Source organism: Orbicella faveolata, unplaced genomic scaffold, assembly GCF_042242905.1.
Source record: "Orbicella faveolata isolate gen_17 unplaced genomic scaffold, um_ofav_v1 contig_14, whole genome shotgun sequence".
Classification (NCBI taxonomy): Eukaryota; Metazoa; Cnidaria; class Anthozoa; order Scleractinia; family Merulinidae; genus Orbicella; species Orbicella faveolata.
The window spans coordinates 14,120,016-14,135,000 of NW_028301541.1; the positions used below are offsets into that span (position 1 = coordinate 14,120,016).

The 14,985-nt window shown below is 40.5% G+C and overlaps 1 protein-coding gene, 1 long non-coding RNA gene and 1 pseudogene across 3 annotated transcripts in view; all 3 read left to right on the forward strand.

Moving 5' to 3' along the window:
• Window positions 1-12,643, forward strand: part of LOC149114119 (uncharacterized) — a 43,465-nt gene extending 30,822 nt beyond the window's left edge. The window contains exon 2 of the long non-coding RNA XR_016206415.1: window positions 11,932-12,643. This is a non-coding gene — a long non-coding RNA (uncharacterized LOC149114119). The remainder of the gene's footprint in view (window positions 1-11,931) is intronic.
• On the forward strand, window positions 57-4,136 carry LOC110047377 (uncharacterized; annotated as a pseudogene). The gene is made up of 3 exons (XR_016206414.1): window positions 57-250; window positions 864-1,235; window positions 3,035-4,136. The product of XR_016206414.1 is annotated as an uncharacterized LOC110047377 (transcript).
• LOC149114123 (uncharacterized) lies at window positions 8,213-11,019 on the forward strand. The gene is made up of 3 exons (XM_089286719.1): window positions 8,213-8,410; window positions 9,015-9,383; window positions 10,368-11,019. Exons 1-3 carry the CDS (start codon window positions 8,294-8,296, stop codon window positions 10,719-10,721), a joined length of 840 nt encoding a protein of 279 aa, XP_089142845.1. The 5' UTR covers window positions 8,213-8,293; the 3' UTR covers window positions 10,722-11,019.
• Window positions 12,644-14,985: the final 2,342 nt, after the last annotated feature.

Consider the following 14,985-nt stretch of genomic DNA (forward strand, 5'->3'; position numbering starts at 1 on the left):
ATTCCATGACATTAGAAGACGCGTCTTAAAGGCTGAACACATACCATCACGGAACCAGTTACAAAACGAGTTCATACCGCACAGACGAGAAGTTCTACTGTTATATAGTGTTGATCGTTTTAACTCTTCAAGCATGGCACAGTTTGTGTATTTTACTATTTTGTTTATGTTTTGTGGAACAGGGGCCTCAGTGGAAACCACTACCAGCCCTCAACAACAAAATAGCGGCGATACGAAAGACTTATTTGAGGTACAAAATAGCAATTGTCTCTTTCATCGACAATCCATTAATTGAATATGAGTTGTAAAAATTGTATTCTTATTTCAATGATTTACGGTATATAACTTTCAGTTGAGTCCGCCTGGAATTGAAGCAAAACGCGCATGGCGTCTGGTCCCAAATGGAGGCCAAAATCCTTAACTAAATTATTAATAAATCATTGTTGTTACTCTTAGTAAGAGTCGGCTTCACAAACGAACAAAGATCATTGTTATGTAAGAATCAGTGGAAAAGATTTGACCCGATTAAGAGGGCGCAGGGTGACACTATGATGTCTGATATAGATATCAAGACTTGAAACTACTATTGAAGTTTCCAGAACGTGACCATTGTCTCTAAATTGAGAAGATGTGTCTGAAAGAAATACGAGAAGACCACGAGCGAAATAACAGACACGTTGACACTAACATAATTATAGTAAGAAAATAAGCTTAACTAATACTGCCATAGCAGTAAGAGACAAAAAAGGTGATTTTCTCGCAGTATCTAAATGGCATCACGATATGTATCGAAATAAGAAACATAGTTTTATGTGCTTACACTTTTATTTTTGCTAGCTAAATGCTTATTTTTTTCTCCTTAGAAATCCATATCTACACACGGATTTCCGGGTATTCCAGGATCCAATGGCATGCCGGGAATGCCTGGCATTCCTGGACCGCAAGGACCGCAGGGAAGAGATGGAGCTAAAGGACAGACTGGTGACAAGGGGACGCGAAGAATGCTGGGATAAAAGGGAGAAAAAGGAAATGAAGGGCCTCGTGGGAAGAGCGGACCGCCAGGAATGATGGGAACAAAAGGAGCGCGGGGAACTGTGGGCGATAAAGGATTAAAAGGCGATAAGGGAGAGAAAGGAGAAAGCGTGACAAGTCCTTGTAGTGCAGTGCCACAAAGCAACTGGAAACAATGTGGGTGGAAAAATCTCAATGATGATCGAGATGGCGGTAAGATCAAGGTAAGAGAGAAATGTTCGATTGAGAATGGTTATGAGCAAAGTAACTTATATCACACCATGTAAGTTTGAATTCAGATTTGTGTAGGTTTCATTTGCATGGATTGGAATCAGAATTTTATCATGCAGTGTTTGCGTAGATATGCTGTAAATTAAGATGCCTCCTTATAGTATAGGTCGTGATAGCGTGAGATATAATGGCTATCAACTGGAGTATTTTGTCAACTGCTCTCACATCGGGTTGATGAACGTGATGTTATATCTGTTAGATACAATGAGAAATGGATTGGCGACTTGCGTACTCGAGTACTGAGCATGTATTCTCATTTAGTATTTTATTATTACTTGGAAAGACAAATCTTGTTGCTCCACCTTGCACACCATGAGTCCATAGATTAGCAGTGAGAGCATACAACTGTTATCTAAGTGAACTTGGATCATCGATTCGACTCCTTCTGAGGTCTCAGAACTAAAATATTAGGTTCTATGTTAATTTTAAGTATAGTTTCTTCCATTTAGTGGAATAAGAGTTGGGTAGGTGGTGCTTGTATATGTTGTTTTTCATGTTCGGAAAGAAGACTTAGGATACAAGGTATGGGGCTCCTCATGCGCACCTTTGGCTCGCAGGAGCTCCGGTCCAAACATTCAAAGAGCTTTTGAAATTTAGTAATTAGTGAAATTTTTGCCTGTTTGGGTGGGTGTAATATTCGAAGAGAAATTGCCTTTCAAAAACTGCAAAATTTCTCGGTGGAAATGTAAAAGGGCTAATGAGCTCATACTTTCTTTGTAAAAGTTTGAGTTTTTAAACCCGCGTCACATAAAAAGAATCCGATACATCAGGTTCAAATCCCTTGGGGCAGTTAGTTAATCGTGTTGTACCCTTTCAATATTCAGAATTAATGTTATTGTAGCTTCATCAGAAACTGTATCGCTTATGCTTATGAGGCGAATATTGTAAACAAAGATTCTCCATAGGTGCGCCATGGTAGCTAGCCTAGGTATACCGCTTTACATACCATGAGTCAATAGTCAGTGGTGAGAGTCTAACTGATATCTGGTCATAGTTCATCGATTGAACTTTTTTCTGTGAATCAGAACTGAAATATCATTTTCTGGGTAAATTCAGCGGGGCAAAGTTCCACAATTAAATTTTGTCGGCGCGGCGCAGCTTCGATTGTTTAGTTGGGTGAAAGCTGAGTACTAGGTATTATTAGACGGTGCTTGCCTTTTTCTTTTTTGGAAGGAAGGGAGATAAGATTTGATTTCACGGACACTTGGTAAGGGCTCTGCGTTGAGCTGAGTTTGAGGAAACTTTAGAATTGAGGTGATGGAGATTTATGTTTCATCGAAACGTCGGTAAGCCCGATTAAAGAGATTTCATGGTGTTTGATCTCGTCTAACCTTTTTTGTATGGTATGAGGGAGGTAATAAAGACAGGTGGTAGAGGTGGTAGTTTTTCGTGATTCCACGGAAGTGTTACAACTAGTGACTGCTAAGTTTTGTTCTTCTTCATGTGTAAAATATATTGTCGTTGTTGTTGTTGACATTTTAGTGTTACGAAATGCACTGGACAGATAACTGAACGCTTTTCAAGAGGCCAGTACTCCCAAAACGCCACACAGATTGACTCACCTTTCTAGATTTAAGGGTAGGATTTTTTACACCACGGTCGACACTTTCTCCCACGGAGTCAACAACTAATGATTGGTATTCAGTTAATTTCAGTTGATGATACAAATTAAATAAATCTGATATATTTTATTGATATGAGGTCTGAGTTGCTTTACCTTCTTTTGTTCCAGGACTGCTCGTTCAACAAGCTGCAGTCTGATACAGCGATCAAAGTCTCATTCCAGGGAAACATGAGAGTCCGGGGTACTTCTTACAAGTGCAACCAATGGTTATTCAACTTTAATGGTAACGAATGCGGTGGACCAATGACAATCGAAGCTGTTGTGTACAACGGTTGGCCATCATCTGCTGGGGATCGCAATCTGCTTCATCATCGATCATTTGAGGGATACTGTGAAAACATCCCACAGGGCACGGTTAGAGTGGAATTATGGGTAGGACAATGTCCTGGCTATACGGGTGACGCTTACACTGGATGGCGATCAGTGTCCCGGATAATGATCGAGGAAGTGTCTAGGCCCCAGTCCTAATTAATCTGTTCTCATTACTGGGATCATCGCTGCTTTAGCATTTTTGTGTGTTTTTAGTGAACGAGTAGAAAGAAGGCTATAAATGTGATCAATCTAGCATTAACATTTTAATAAATAGAAAATCTAGAAATTTCATTAAGCTTAATTAGTTTACTTCGCTTTTTTTAAATTAATGCTTAAAAATAACTTTATTACACAGTACTTGCATGTAAAACCACTATAAGATACTCATTAAGAAAGTCAAATGCAGGTTCCAATTCAACAAAACTGATTTTTCTCGGAATAATTACTACTCTACTGATAGCAGTGACATTGCAGTTATGACTTATGAGTGTTTAGTTTTTTTGCTGTCAGTACCATGTTACCGTATAAGTACTTAAAAAACAAATTTCCCTGTAATTGTTATTTTCGTCATTTACAGGACTAGGATGTGTGTAATAAGACACGAAAGTTGTCAATCACAGTATTATAGCACAATAAATATTGCAAACGTTGGTCGGTAAAACTTTATAACTTACTGTACTGTGTCTATGAAAATAGCTTTAAAAGCAGCACTGCGTTTGAAACTGTGAACTTTTTCCCCTATATTCTTTTTTTTTTTAATCTATATTCTGAAGTATCAGTTTTAAGTATTGTACAATAAGCAATGTTTTGATAAACAAATCATCCTACAAGCATTTGCCTGAGTGAGAATATACAGTGCATTTGCGTCAATAAATACGAGTACAGAGAACCCAAAAAAGACTTAATCGTGTCAACGGAATTGGTTTTATTAATTACTTAATTCAGTGATGTCGTGGTAGGTATATATCATTTAATCGTTACGCTCCCATTGATTCCTATTTGCAGTTTACTAAACACAGCTGTCCTTTTTCTTTAGAACCAAACCTGATTTTTCAGTTTCTATTTACATTTTGCTATTTGCGGGGTAAATCTAAAGAGAAAATGTGGTGCTGGTGGCCTGTGGTGATTGAATTTTAAAGACTGAGCCAGGGTGATAGCATGGTGAGGTTCAACTGTATCTCTTTTGTAATTCTTTACATTTTTCCTGCCACTATTTACAGTTCCGGAATCCACTGAAACAGAGACAATTGAAACTTAGTTAAGAACAAAACAACAAACCAGCAGACAACCGTACCATTGTCAGCAATAACCTGGACCCGTACAAAAGCGTTCTTCTGTTAGTTATCTTTTCAAAAAGTTTTTATCACTTCTAAAAACAAAACAAAGCTTTAGAGTGTTTTTCCGTTCTGAAAATGTTTCTTCTGTTTCCGTTAAAACACAAAAAGGTGAGAAATACTCTGTTAAATCACCACAGTCTCTTTCACCAATAACGTAACCACCATCGTGAACCATCTTGCACGATTTTTTCATTTTGCATGATTTTTTCTTTGTACGAACATCCCATGGAAATGGCTCTTGTTTTGGGTCAACACATCAAATTTCAGACATCTCTTGAATCAGTCGTATCTTTAAATATATTCTTCCTGTGTTGCGTCCCTCCCTTTTTCTGTGGCAGAAAATTAAGAACCTAATTCTAGTTACACGTTAGAACTTCTAGGAAAACAAGGGGATTAAATTTTTAATACTCGCTGCAGTCATATGTTACGTTTCATTAGTACCCACTTCCCTCGGTATACACTATTTAACAGATTTCAATTGCATTGTGCTAAGAATTCCTAATTCCATTTGTCAGTTTATTTTTATTTTCAAATTAATCTTTTCATTTGATTTTTCAATCAGTTGTGGTTACACCACTATCGGCAAATATAATTTACTCCTGGCAAAATCATCCAGGGTTTCAATTTTCTTAGAAAAGTAAGGTTACACGTAGCGAGGAATTTCAAGGCAGTGAATTTTCTAGATTCCACAATTTTTTCGAGGGTTCGAGAAATGCTTATGCTTCGCTCCCTCATTTTGTAAATATTAATATTGTAACGGTGCCAATTAGTTTTCGTCTTGTAATGTTTTCTTTAGTGAATTAAATTATCAACCGACTGGTAAAAAGAACCTGAAAAAAATATTATCATTATACACGTGCATTGCGCCTGACAAAAAGTTCATTACCAGATCACGCTCAGTGTGGACACTGTCCAAAACTTGACTTTGTTAATTATTAGTGGGTTTATCTGAGGAAACCAGGTTTAGAAGAAGCCGTGTTACAGGGAGCTATTTTAGACAGGGATATCGAAGGTTTTGCCCTGGACATGTCATTCATTTTACATGCAACTGATTTATATCTGACTAAATTTAAATGGTTAGGCGCGCGGCGACTGAATGCGATCATTATTTCCCCAACCAAGACCCTTGAAGTGTTGTAGTGGCGTCTAGTTTTGCCAGATAAACCGACCAATGAGAAGTCGAGTTTTGGACAATCCACGTGCGGTGCATGATCTTCAGGCGCCCCGTGCGTGTGTGTAAGATCAGTGAACATAACTTTTTTTAAAAAATAGGCTGAGAGTGGTCAACTTTCAAAGTATGGGTCGAAAATTTTGATTTTTTATTGGATGTCAACTGATTGATACGTGGCCTGTACATTATGGCAAAGCGCCACCTTTATCATCCTTCTTAGTCACCATGATTGAAGCTAAGCGTCGGGCAAAGTTAGAACAACAAATTAGCAAATCGCAAATATCTCTCCGTCAATCTTGTTTATTAATCATCCGAGAGACTTAGGCCCGTTCATACTACGCTGGAGAAATTTGAAAACGGAGTTTTAACTCCGAAAACGCATCAAATCAGTGTCAAATGTTTTCCGTGGACACTACGCAGGAGAAATTTGAAAACAATCAGCGGCGGCAGAAAAGCCTGATTTGACTTGAGGGTTAGGGATAATGACATGATTATTAGGACGTCATCGTTTTCGAAAACCTCCGTTTTCAAAATATAATCTGTACGATAAGCGTTAACCGTATGGCCCCCAAAATATAACTTAGGCAATAGCATATGCATTTAGGTGTTCCTTGCAACGTCCGTTTCCAGCATGTTTCAGTAATTATTCACTTCCATCTTTCATGGGAAGTTAAACTAAGGCACGCTTAATGTGCTATATATGCTGTTCAATGTTAGGTGTGATTATTCAGAGAAGAAGCTTCAGCTAGAGACGAAACGAGTCGGAACAAATAAACGAAAAGTTACAACAACAGCAAGTGTTCCTTTGTGTTACTCACTAGCCTCCGTTGAAAAATAAAAAAACTGAAACGCAAAGCAAGCGTTTTTAAATTCCTCCGGTTTGAAGAGCGTTTTCGAACAGCCCCGTTTTCGTGACCGATTAGTGTGAACGATGTAGGTCTAGCCGTAGAAATAAAGCTTCCTTTTCAAATTTTACCAGCATAGTGTGGACGGGGCTTTACCCAGCCAGAAATATTTACCCTTTTGTATTCCAAGGTGTGTATCGTAAACTCCAATAACGGTAAATAAAACCCGGATAATTTTGTTACCGGAAAACCAAACTGTTCATTTACCTCAATAAGCTTTGACGAGGTAAAATCGGTTTCACGTGAATAACTCGTCGAGGAACTAAATTTGTTCATTACTTGACTGTTAATTTTAGTTTGTCTTGTGTTAGCCTCGTGATCATCCATGGCTGTCCAACAGTCAAGGTCACTCGACACCGATATGTTTTAACCTTGTTGTTGTTCGTTTTGTCTCAGATTCTCTCGGTGTAAACAATTGTTCTTACGATAACCTTGTTTCGGCAGTCTTGCTGACCTTGATTTAATTAACCTCCACGAAAGTTTAAAGTATAGCTAGATTTCGTATAAGAAATATCTTTTACCATCATTTTTATTGGCTCACCATCTGATTCATTTGTTTTCGTCCCTTTGGTGTGTTTGGTCTTTGCCTAAGTACGTTAAGCCAGAGAGATCTGTTTGGCCCGCACGGCCAGTAATCCCTGCAAACATGTGTATAGTTTAGGTATTTAGCTGGAAACCTTCGAGCAGCTGGTATTCAGCAGAATCAGACAGTAGAAGTTGTGGTAAACGGCAGAGCTTCAACGAAGAAAAGCCAATAAAGCCCTCAACACAGGAGACTCTCAGTACCTCTTTTCGCAAGTTGTCGCAAGTGGGTTGTTCGTCCATTAACTATCGAACAAACTCGATTTCCCGTTTACGATTTGGCTTTTTCCAAAGTAAAAACGCGTTTGGTTCTTTAAGAAACTGCGATACATAAAATAAATTCTTATCGTTATAACTAATGACGAAGGGTTCTTTTTTTTCTCAACGACCCACGGAAAAAATTATCCAGTATATATATATGATCGCATGTATTACGTGTTGCGCGGAAACTGGTAGCTTTCGTAACAGTAGCATGACTAGCTTGTGAAAGATCAATTGGCGCATGAGTCGGAGAAGAAAACTTGAGGGTAGTGGGGTAGGGGTTGAAGCGTTCTCCTCCTTTCTCGGGTCTCTGTTTTGTTCTGTTTGTCACTCATTCTCGTTCCCAGAGCCTCTCTCGCTCCAAGATTCCAGGCTCCTCCCGGACTCTCTCGGAAAGCAAGCGACTGCTTCGTTGGCTAAAGCTCATATTAATCCAAACATCAATGTATAGTTGAACCCATACACAAGGACTTCCTTTATTTGAGTTAAACGGGACGTGCCGTTGAATATACATTCTGGAATGGGCGTGTTCAACTATTGCTATCACCTTTTACCCTCTTATTCCTTTTTGATCTCAAAGTACGTGCTTTAGTATTTTTCCAGTTTGTTGTTTTCTCAGAGATAACAGCCCTAAAATAGTAACTGGGCTCACTGGCGTTAAATTACTTTCCATGTTATTAACGGAAGCGTCTTTAAGACTGAGCGCATACCATCACGGAACCAGTTACTAAACAAGGTCATACCACACAGACGTGAAGTTCTACTGTTATAAAGTGTTGATCTTTTTGACTCTTTAAGCATGGCACAGTTTGTGTATTTTGCTGCTTTGCTGGTGCTGTGTGGAACAGGGGACTCACTGGAAACCACTACCAGTCCTCAACAACAAAATACTGGCGATACCAAGGACTTATGTGAGGTACAAAGTTGAATATCAATTGCCTCGTTTAACAAAAATCAATCTGTTAAACATGAGATGTATTTTGTATGATTTACAGTATTTCTCATTTCTATCAGCTCAGCTCGGATTGAAGCGAAAAGGCTTAAGTTTCTAGTTCCAAATCGAGGCTGAACTCTGAGATAAGTTAGACAAAGCGATATCAGAATGTTTGCTTTCTAAGTCATAGTAAATTCTCTCAAGGAATGTTAATGGTGTCCGTGTTGCTCTCAGTAAGAGTCGACTTCACAAACGAGCAAACATTGTTATGCAAGAATTAGAGGAGCATATTTGACCTGATTAAGAAATAGATATCAAGAACGAGTATATTGTCTAAAAAATTGACAGGATTTTATCGTGTCAAAGCAGACCCGCAAGGTCCCAATTAAGTCCACTAACAGACACGCTGACACTAACAATACGGTAATAACAAGTAACTGATTCTCTAATACAGTGAAAGACAAAACTGCAGATTGTTTTTCATGCCACTATATCTATCGACATAAGAAACATGTTGTTCTCGTGTTGTTTAAGTTTCACACTGTATTTCTTAGTCTAATAAATACATTTGTTGCTTTCTTCTTAGAAATCCACATCCTCCCATGGATTTCCGGGTATTCCAGGATCCAATGGCATGCCGGGAATGCCTGGCATTCCGGGGCCCCAAGGGCCGCAGGGAAGAGATGGAGTTAAAGGACAGAGTGGTGACAAGGGATCGCTAGGAATGATGGGACCAAAGGGAAGGAAAGGAAATGAAGGACCTCGTGGAAAGAGCGGACCGCCAGGAATAATGGGAATAAAAGGAGCGCGCGGAACTGTGGGCGATCAAGGAATAAAAGGCGATAAGGGAGAGAAAGGAGAAAGCGTGACAAGTCCGTCTAGTGCAGTGCCACAAACCAACTGGAAACAATGTGCGTGGAAAGCTAGTGATAGTCGAGATAGCGGTAAGATCAAGGTAAGAGAGAAATATTCTGATCACTAATGGTTATGGACAAGTTAATCAATATTACTTTACTTTTGTCACCTAATGTAAGTTAAACTTCAAATTCAGAATCCGACAAGGATTTATGTGAATGGAAATCAGAAGTTTATTATACAAAGGTTGAATACATATATGCTGTTATCAACCGTAGTATTTTGTCAACTGGTTACACATCATGGTGACAAAAGTGATATTACATCTTTTTGATAATAAGTCGTGGAGTGGTGACTTGGGTACTCGAGTACTGAGCATGCATTCTTATTTCTTCTTTTATCAGTATTCAGCAAGACAAGGGTGACATAAGAATCTTTGTTGCGAAGTCCACATACTACGTCAGGGTGAATCGTCGAAAACTCAGAACCTTCATATCATAATAGAAACACTATTCCAGTCCAAAATTAAGTCGAAGCCCAGGTTAATAAACTTCGGAAACAGTATTGAAAGTCCCTTTTGAGGAGATTTCACCGCATTTGATAACGCCTAATTTTTCGTTTTGACATAGTAGCCACAGATTTTAGAAGTGCTATTTTTTCGTGATTCCACGGAGGTGTCACAACTATTGCCTGCTAAGTTCTGTTCTTCTCTTTTGAACATATAAGATAAGCACTGTAAAATAGTTTGAGTGAACGTAATCTGAACTTTGTGTCAAATATAACACCATAACGATATAGCGACGGTGGTCCTACTGTTGACATTTTAGTGTAACGGAATGTACTGCACCGATAACCGAACGCTTTTTAAGAGGCCAGTCCTCCCAAGAACTCACCCAGATTGACTTCCTCCTCTAGATTTTTTGAGGGAAGCTCCTTGCACCACGCTTGACACTTTTTCTCACGAAGCCAACAACTTATGACCGGTCTGCAGTTAATCCCAGTTAATGATACAAATTCAGTCAATGTGATATAATTTATTAACATGAAGACTGACTTAAGCTTATTTTACTTCCGTCTGTTCCAGGACTGCTCGTTTAATAAGTTGAAGTCTGATACAGCGATCAAAGTCTCATTCCAGGGAAATATGAGAGTCGAAGGTTCTAGAAAGTGTAACCGGTGGTTCTTCAAGTTTAATGGTAACGAGTGTAGTGGACCAATGACAATCGAAGCTGTTGTGTACAACACTTGGCCATCTGGGATTCCCAATCTGCTTCATCATCGATCATTTGAGGGATACTGTGAAAACATCCCACAGGGTACGGTTAGAGTGGAATTATGGGTAGGACAGTGTCCTGGCTATACTTTGGGTAACGCAGAAACAGGATGGAATTCGGTGTCCCGGATAATGATCGAGGAAGTGTCTAGGCCCCAGTCTTAATTAATTAGTTCTTATTCTCGAGATTGTCGCTGCTTATGCTTATGTAAAGTTATTGTAGTGAGAACTGAAATTTTTGTCTGTTTTTAGTGAAACTGTTTTAGCCGTACGAATGGCTAAAAATAAGGCCATAAATGTGATCAGTGTAGCATAAACATTTTCTAAATTAGAAAATCAACAAAAATTCACGAAATGCATGTAATCTACTTTGCACATGCACTTTACGTAATAATGATGGGAAACTAATTTTATTACATAGCTCTTGCATGTAATACCTTTAAAATAAATTTAAGTTAAGCAAGTTAAATGCATTTAAAAATTGAGTAAATGTAGTCAGGAGATGACATAATCGTTAAAAGTGCCGTTTTTCTGTCGCTGACTTGTATATTTTAGCAAGACGTTTCGGTTAACTCTTAAGCCTTCATCAGTTGAAAACCGCTTGATGTTACTTGCGATTTACAGACTTTTTAAAATTGAAACGTTGCGCGTGCACTTAAAATTCTCTCGAGTCACGCGCATACCGCACGCGCAACGTTTCAATTTTAGAAAGTTTTCGAATCGCGCGTAACATCAAGCGGTTTTCAACTGATGAAGGCTTAAGAGTTAGCCGAAACGTCTTGCTAAAATATACAAGTCAGTGACAAAAAACGGCACTTCTATCGATTAAGTTAAATGCATGCTCCAACAGAACTGACTTTGCTTGGTATGATTAATACTGCGCGTGTTACGAAAAATATTTGAAGGATAATCAACACGATAACCTTCATTTGGCGCGAAAATATATAAATAGTAGCCTCCATTTGGCGCAAAAATATGCTCGCATATTTGTCCGCGGTCATTATCTGTTCCGAGAAGGGAACAGTCTTCCGAGAGCGTAACTCGAGGAAAATTGTGAGCTTTGAGGAACAGATATTGTCTAAGGACAACTATCCGAGTATATTTTCAAAATCAAAGGGAGGTTATTGTGTTTATTATCCTTCAAATATTTTTCGCAAAACGCGCAGGCTTGAAAATAGGGAAATATGCTCGGATATCTGTCCTTGGACATTATCGTTCTTCAAAGCTCACAGCTTTCTTCGAGCTACGCTTTCGGAAAACTAATCCCTTCTCGGAACAGATAATGTCCTCGGACAAATATCCTGGCACATTTTTGAGCCAAATGGAGGCCACTGTTTATTTAGAGCGGTTTTCAGTTGAGTGTCGTTAAGTCGAGACCAAAGTAATCAAGCCAGCCAATCACAAAGGACAGACAGTACAATGAACCAATCAAAACTCCAAGTTATTACATATAGCTGACGCAAAGCGCAGGAAAACCTGTGCGAGTAAATCACGTTTGGCATTTGGCGTTTGGCGTTTAGCATAGTAGAGCGAAACCAATTACTTTTCGACACTCAAATAAAAAGCGCTATATGAAAGCTTTATATAATTTAATTGTAGCTTCTTCCACGGATGCATTCAGTTAGTTGGTTTGTAGCGCGAAAATACGGCGGAGCGACGAAAGGAGGAGAGGCTTGGAGCTGTCCCGCACCGCGCTTCTCCCCTATTCTGTCGGTTCCGCCCCAACTAACTGAACGCCTGAAAGACGCTAATTAATTGATAACTCTTCCATTGATTTCTATTCGCAGTTTACTAAACACAACTGACTTATTTTACGGGGACTCATTATAGTTTTTTCAGTTTAATCTTGTTTGTTGCCATTATAAAAAGTCAGTTTGGAGTTGTAGCACTAACGAGGTAACTTTTAAAAGAAAATAAAGGTTAAAAGTTTACAAGGTGGTACTCGATAGCTTTAACGAGGTGATCGTGTAAACGAGGGTTTTAGATATAAAATTAACTGAGCTTTTGTTAGGGGCCAATGTGGTGTTTGTGTCAACGGGCCGTACTGATCAAAAGGCGAGATTAAATTGTATCGGCATCTCTTTTGTCATTCTATATATGTACTTTTCCTGCCATTACTTCACAGTCTCAGAGTCCACAGATACAGAGATAGAAAAAACTCACAATTTTGAGTTTTTAAACTCGAATAACAGTGAATTTAATTATCCAGTAATGTCTCAAAACTTCCCATCGAAGCTTCGAGAAAACGAGAACACGTGGCCGTGGCTGATAGTGTACGATAGCTCAGCCACCAAGAGAACACATGGCCGTGGCTGATAGCGTACAATAACTTAGCCAATCAAGAGAACACATGGCCGTGGCTGATAGCGTACGATAGCTCAGCCAATCAAGAGAACACATGGCCGTGACTGATTGCGTACGATAGCTCAGCCAATCAAGAGAACACATGGCCGTGACTGATAGCGTACGATAGCTCAGCCAATCAAGAGAACACATGGCCGTGGCTGATAGCGTATGATAGCTCAGCCAGTCAAGAGAACACATGGCCGTGGGTGATAGCGTACGATAGCTCAGCCAATCAAGAGAACACATGGCCGTGGCTGATAGCCTACGACGACCCAGCCAATAAAGAGAACACAAGGCCATGACTGATAGCGAGCAATAGCTCAGCCAATCAAGAGAACACTTGGCCGTGGCTGATAACGCACGATAGCTAAGCCAATCAAGAGAACACCTGGCTGTGGCTGATAGCCTACGACAGCTCAGCCAATCAAGAGAACACAAGGCCGTGGCTGATAGCGTGATATAGCTCAGCCAATCGAGAGAACACATGGCCGTGGCTGATAACGTACGATAGTTCAGCCAATCAAGAGAACACATGGCCGTGGCTGATAGCGTACGATGGCTCAGCCAATCAAGAGAACACATGGCCGTGGCTGATAGCGTATGATAGCTCAGCCAGTCAAGAGAACACATGGCCGTGGCTGATAGCGTACGATAGCTCAGCCAATCAAGAGAACACATGGCTGTGGCTGATAGCCTACGACAGCTCAGCCAATCAAGAGAACACATGGCCGTGGCTGATAGCGTGATATAGCTCAGCCAATCGAGAGAACACATGGCCGTGGCTGATAACGTACGATAGTTCAGCCAATCAAGAGACCACATGGCTGTGGCTGATAGCCTACGATAGCACAGCCAGTAAAGAGAACATATGGCCGTGCCTGATAGTGTACGATAGTTCACCAATCAAGAGAACACATGGCCGTGGCTGATAACGTACGATAGTTCAGCCAATCAAGAGAACACATGGCCGTGGCTGATAGCGTACGATAGCTCAGCCAATCAAGAGAACACATGGCCGTGGCTGATAGCGTATGATAGCTCAGCCAGTCAAGAGAACACATGGCCGTGGCTGATAGCGTACGATAGCTCAGCCAATCAAGAGAACACATGGCCGTGGCTGATAGCGTATGATAGCTCCGCCAGTCAAGAGAACACATGACTGTGGCTGATAGCGTACGATAGCTCAGCCAATCAAGAGAACACAAGGTCGTGGCTTGCAATTAATTGCGTACGATAGCTCAGCCAATCAAGAGAACACATGGCCGTGGCTGATAGCGTACGATGGCTCAGCCAATCAAGAGAACACATGGCCGTGGCTGATAGCGTATGATAGCTCAGCCAGTCAAGAGAACACATGGCCGTGGCTGATAGCGTACGATAGCTCAGCCAATCAAGAGAACACATGGCTGTGGCTGATAGCCTACGACAGCTCAGCCAATCAAGAGAACACATGGCCGTGGCTGATAGCGTGATATAGCTCAGCCAATCGAGAGAACACATGGCCGTGGCTGATAACGTACGATAGTTCAGCCAATCAAGAGACCACATGGCTGTGGCTGATAGCCTACGATAGCACAGCCAGTAAAGAGAACATATGGCCGTGCCTGATAGTGTACGATAGCTCACAAATCAAGAGAACACATGGCCGTGGCTGATAACGTACGATAGTTCAGCCAATCAAGAGAACACATGGCCGTGGCTGATAGCGTACGATGGCTCAGCCAATCAAGAGAACACATGGCCGTGGCTGATAGCGTATGATAGCTCAGCCAGTCAAGAGAACACATGGCCGTGGCTGATAGCGTACGATAGCTCAGCCAATCAAGAGAACACATGGCCGTGGCTGATAGCGTACGATAGCTCAGCCAATCAAGAGAACACATGGCCGTGGCTGATAGCGTATGATAGCTCCGCCAGTCAAGAGAACACATGACTGTGGCTGATAGCGTACGATAGCTCAGCCAATCAAGAGAACACAAGGTCGTGGCTTGCAATTAATTGCGTACGATAGCTCAGCCAATCAAGAGAACACATGGCCGTGGCTGATAGCGTACGATAGCTCAGCCAATCAAGAGAACACATG

Bases quoted from the DNA above. Each gene is read 5' to 3' on its own strand.
- LOC149114123 (XM_089286719.1), top strand. From the start codon at position 8,294: ATGGCACAGTTTGTGTATTTTGCTGCTTTGCTGGTGCTGTGTGGAACA. The intron at 8,411-9,014 runs GTACAAAGTTGA...CTTTCTTCTTAG, and splicing joins ATACCAAGGACTTATGTGAG to AAATCCACATCCTCCCATGG. The intron at 9,384-10,367 runs GTAAGAGAGAAA...CGTCTGTTCCAG, and splicing joins GAGATAGCGGTAAGATCAAG to GACTGCTCGTTTAATAAGTT.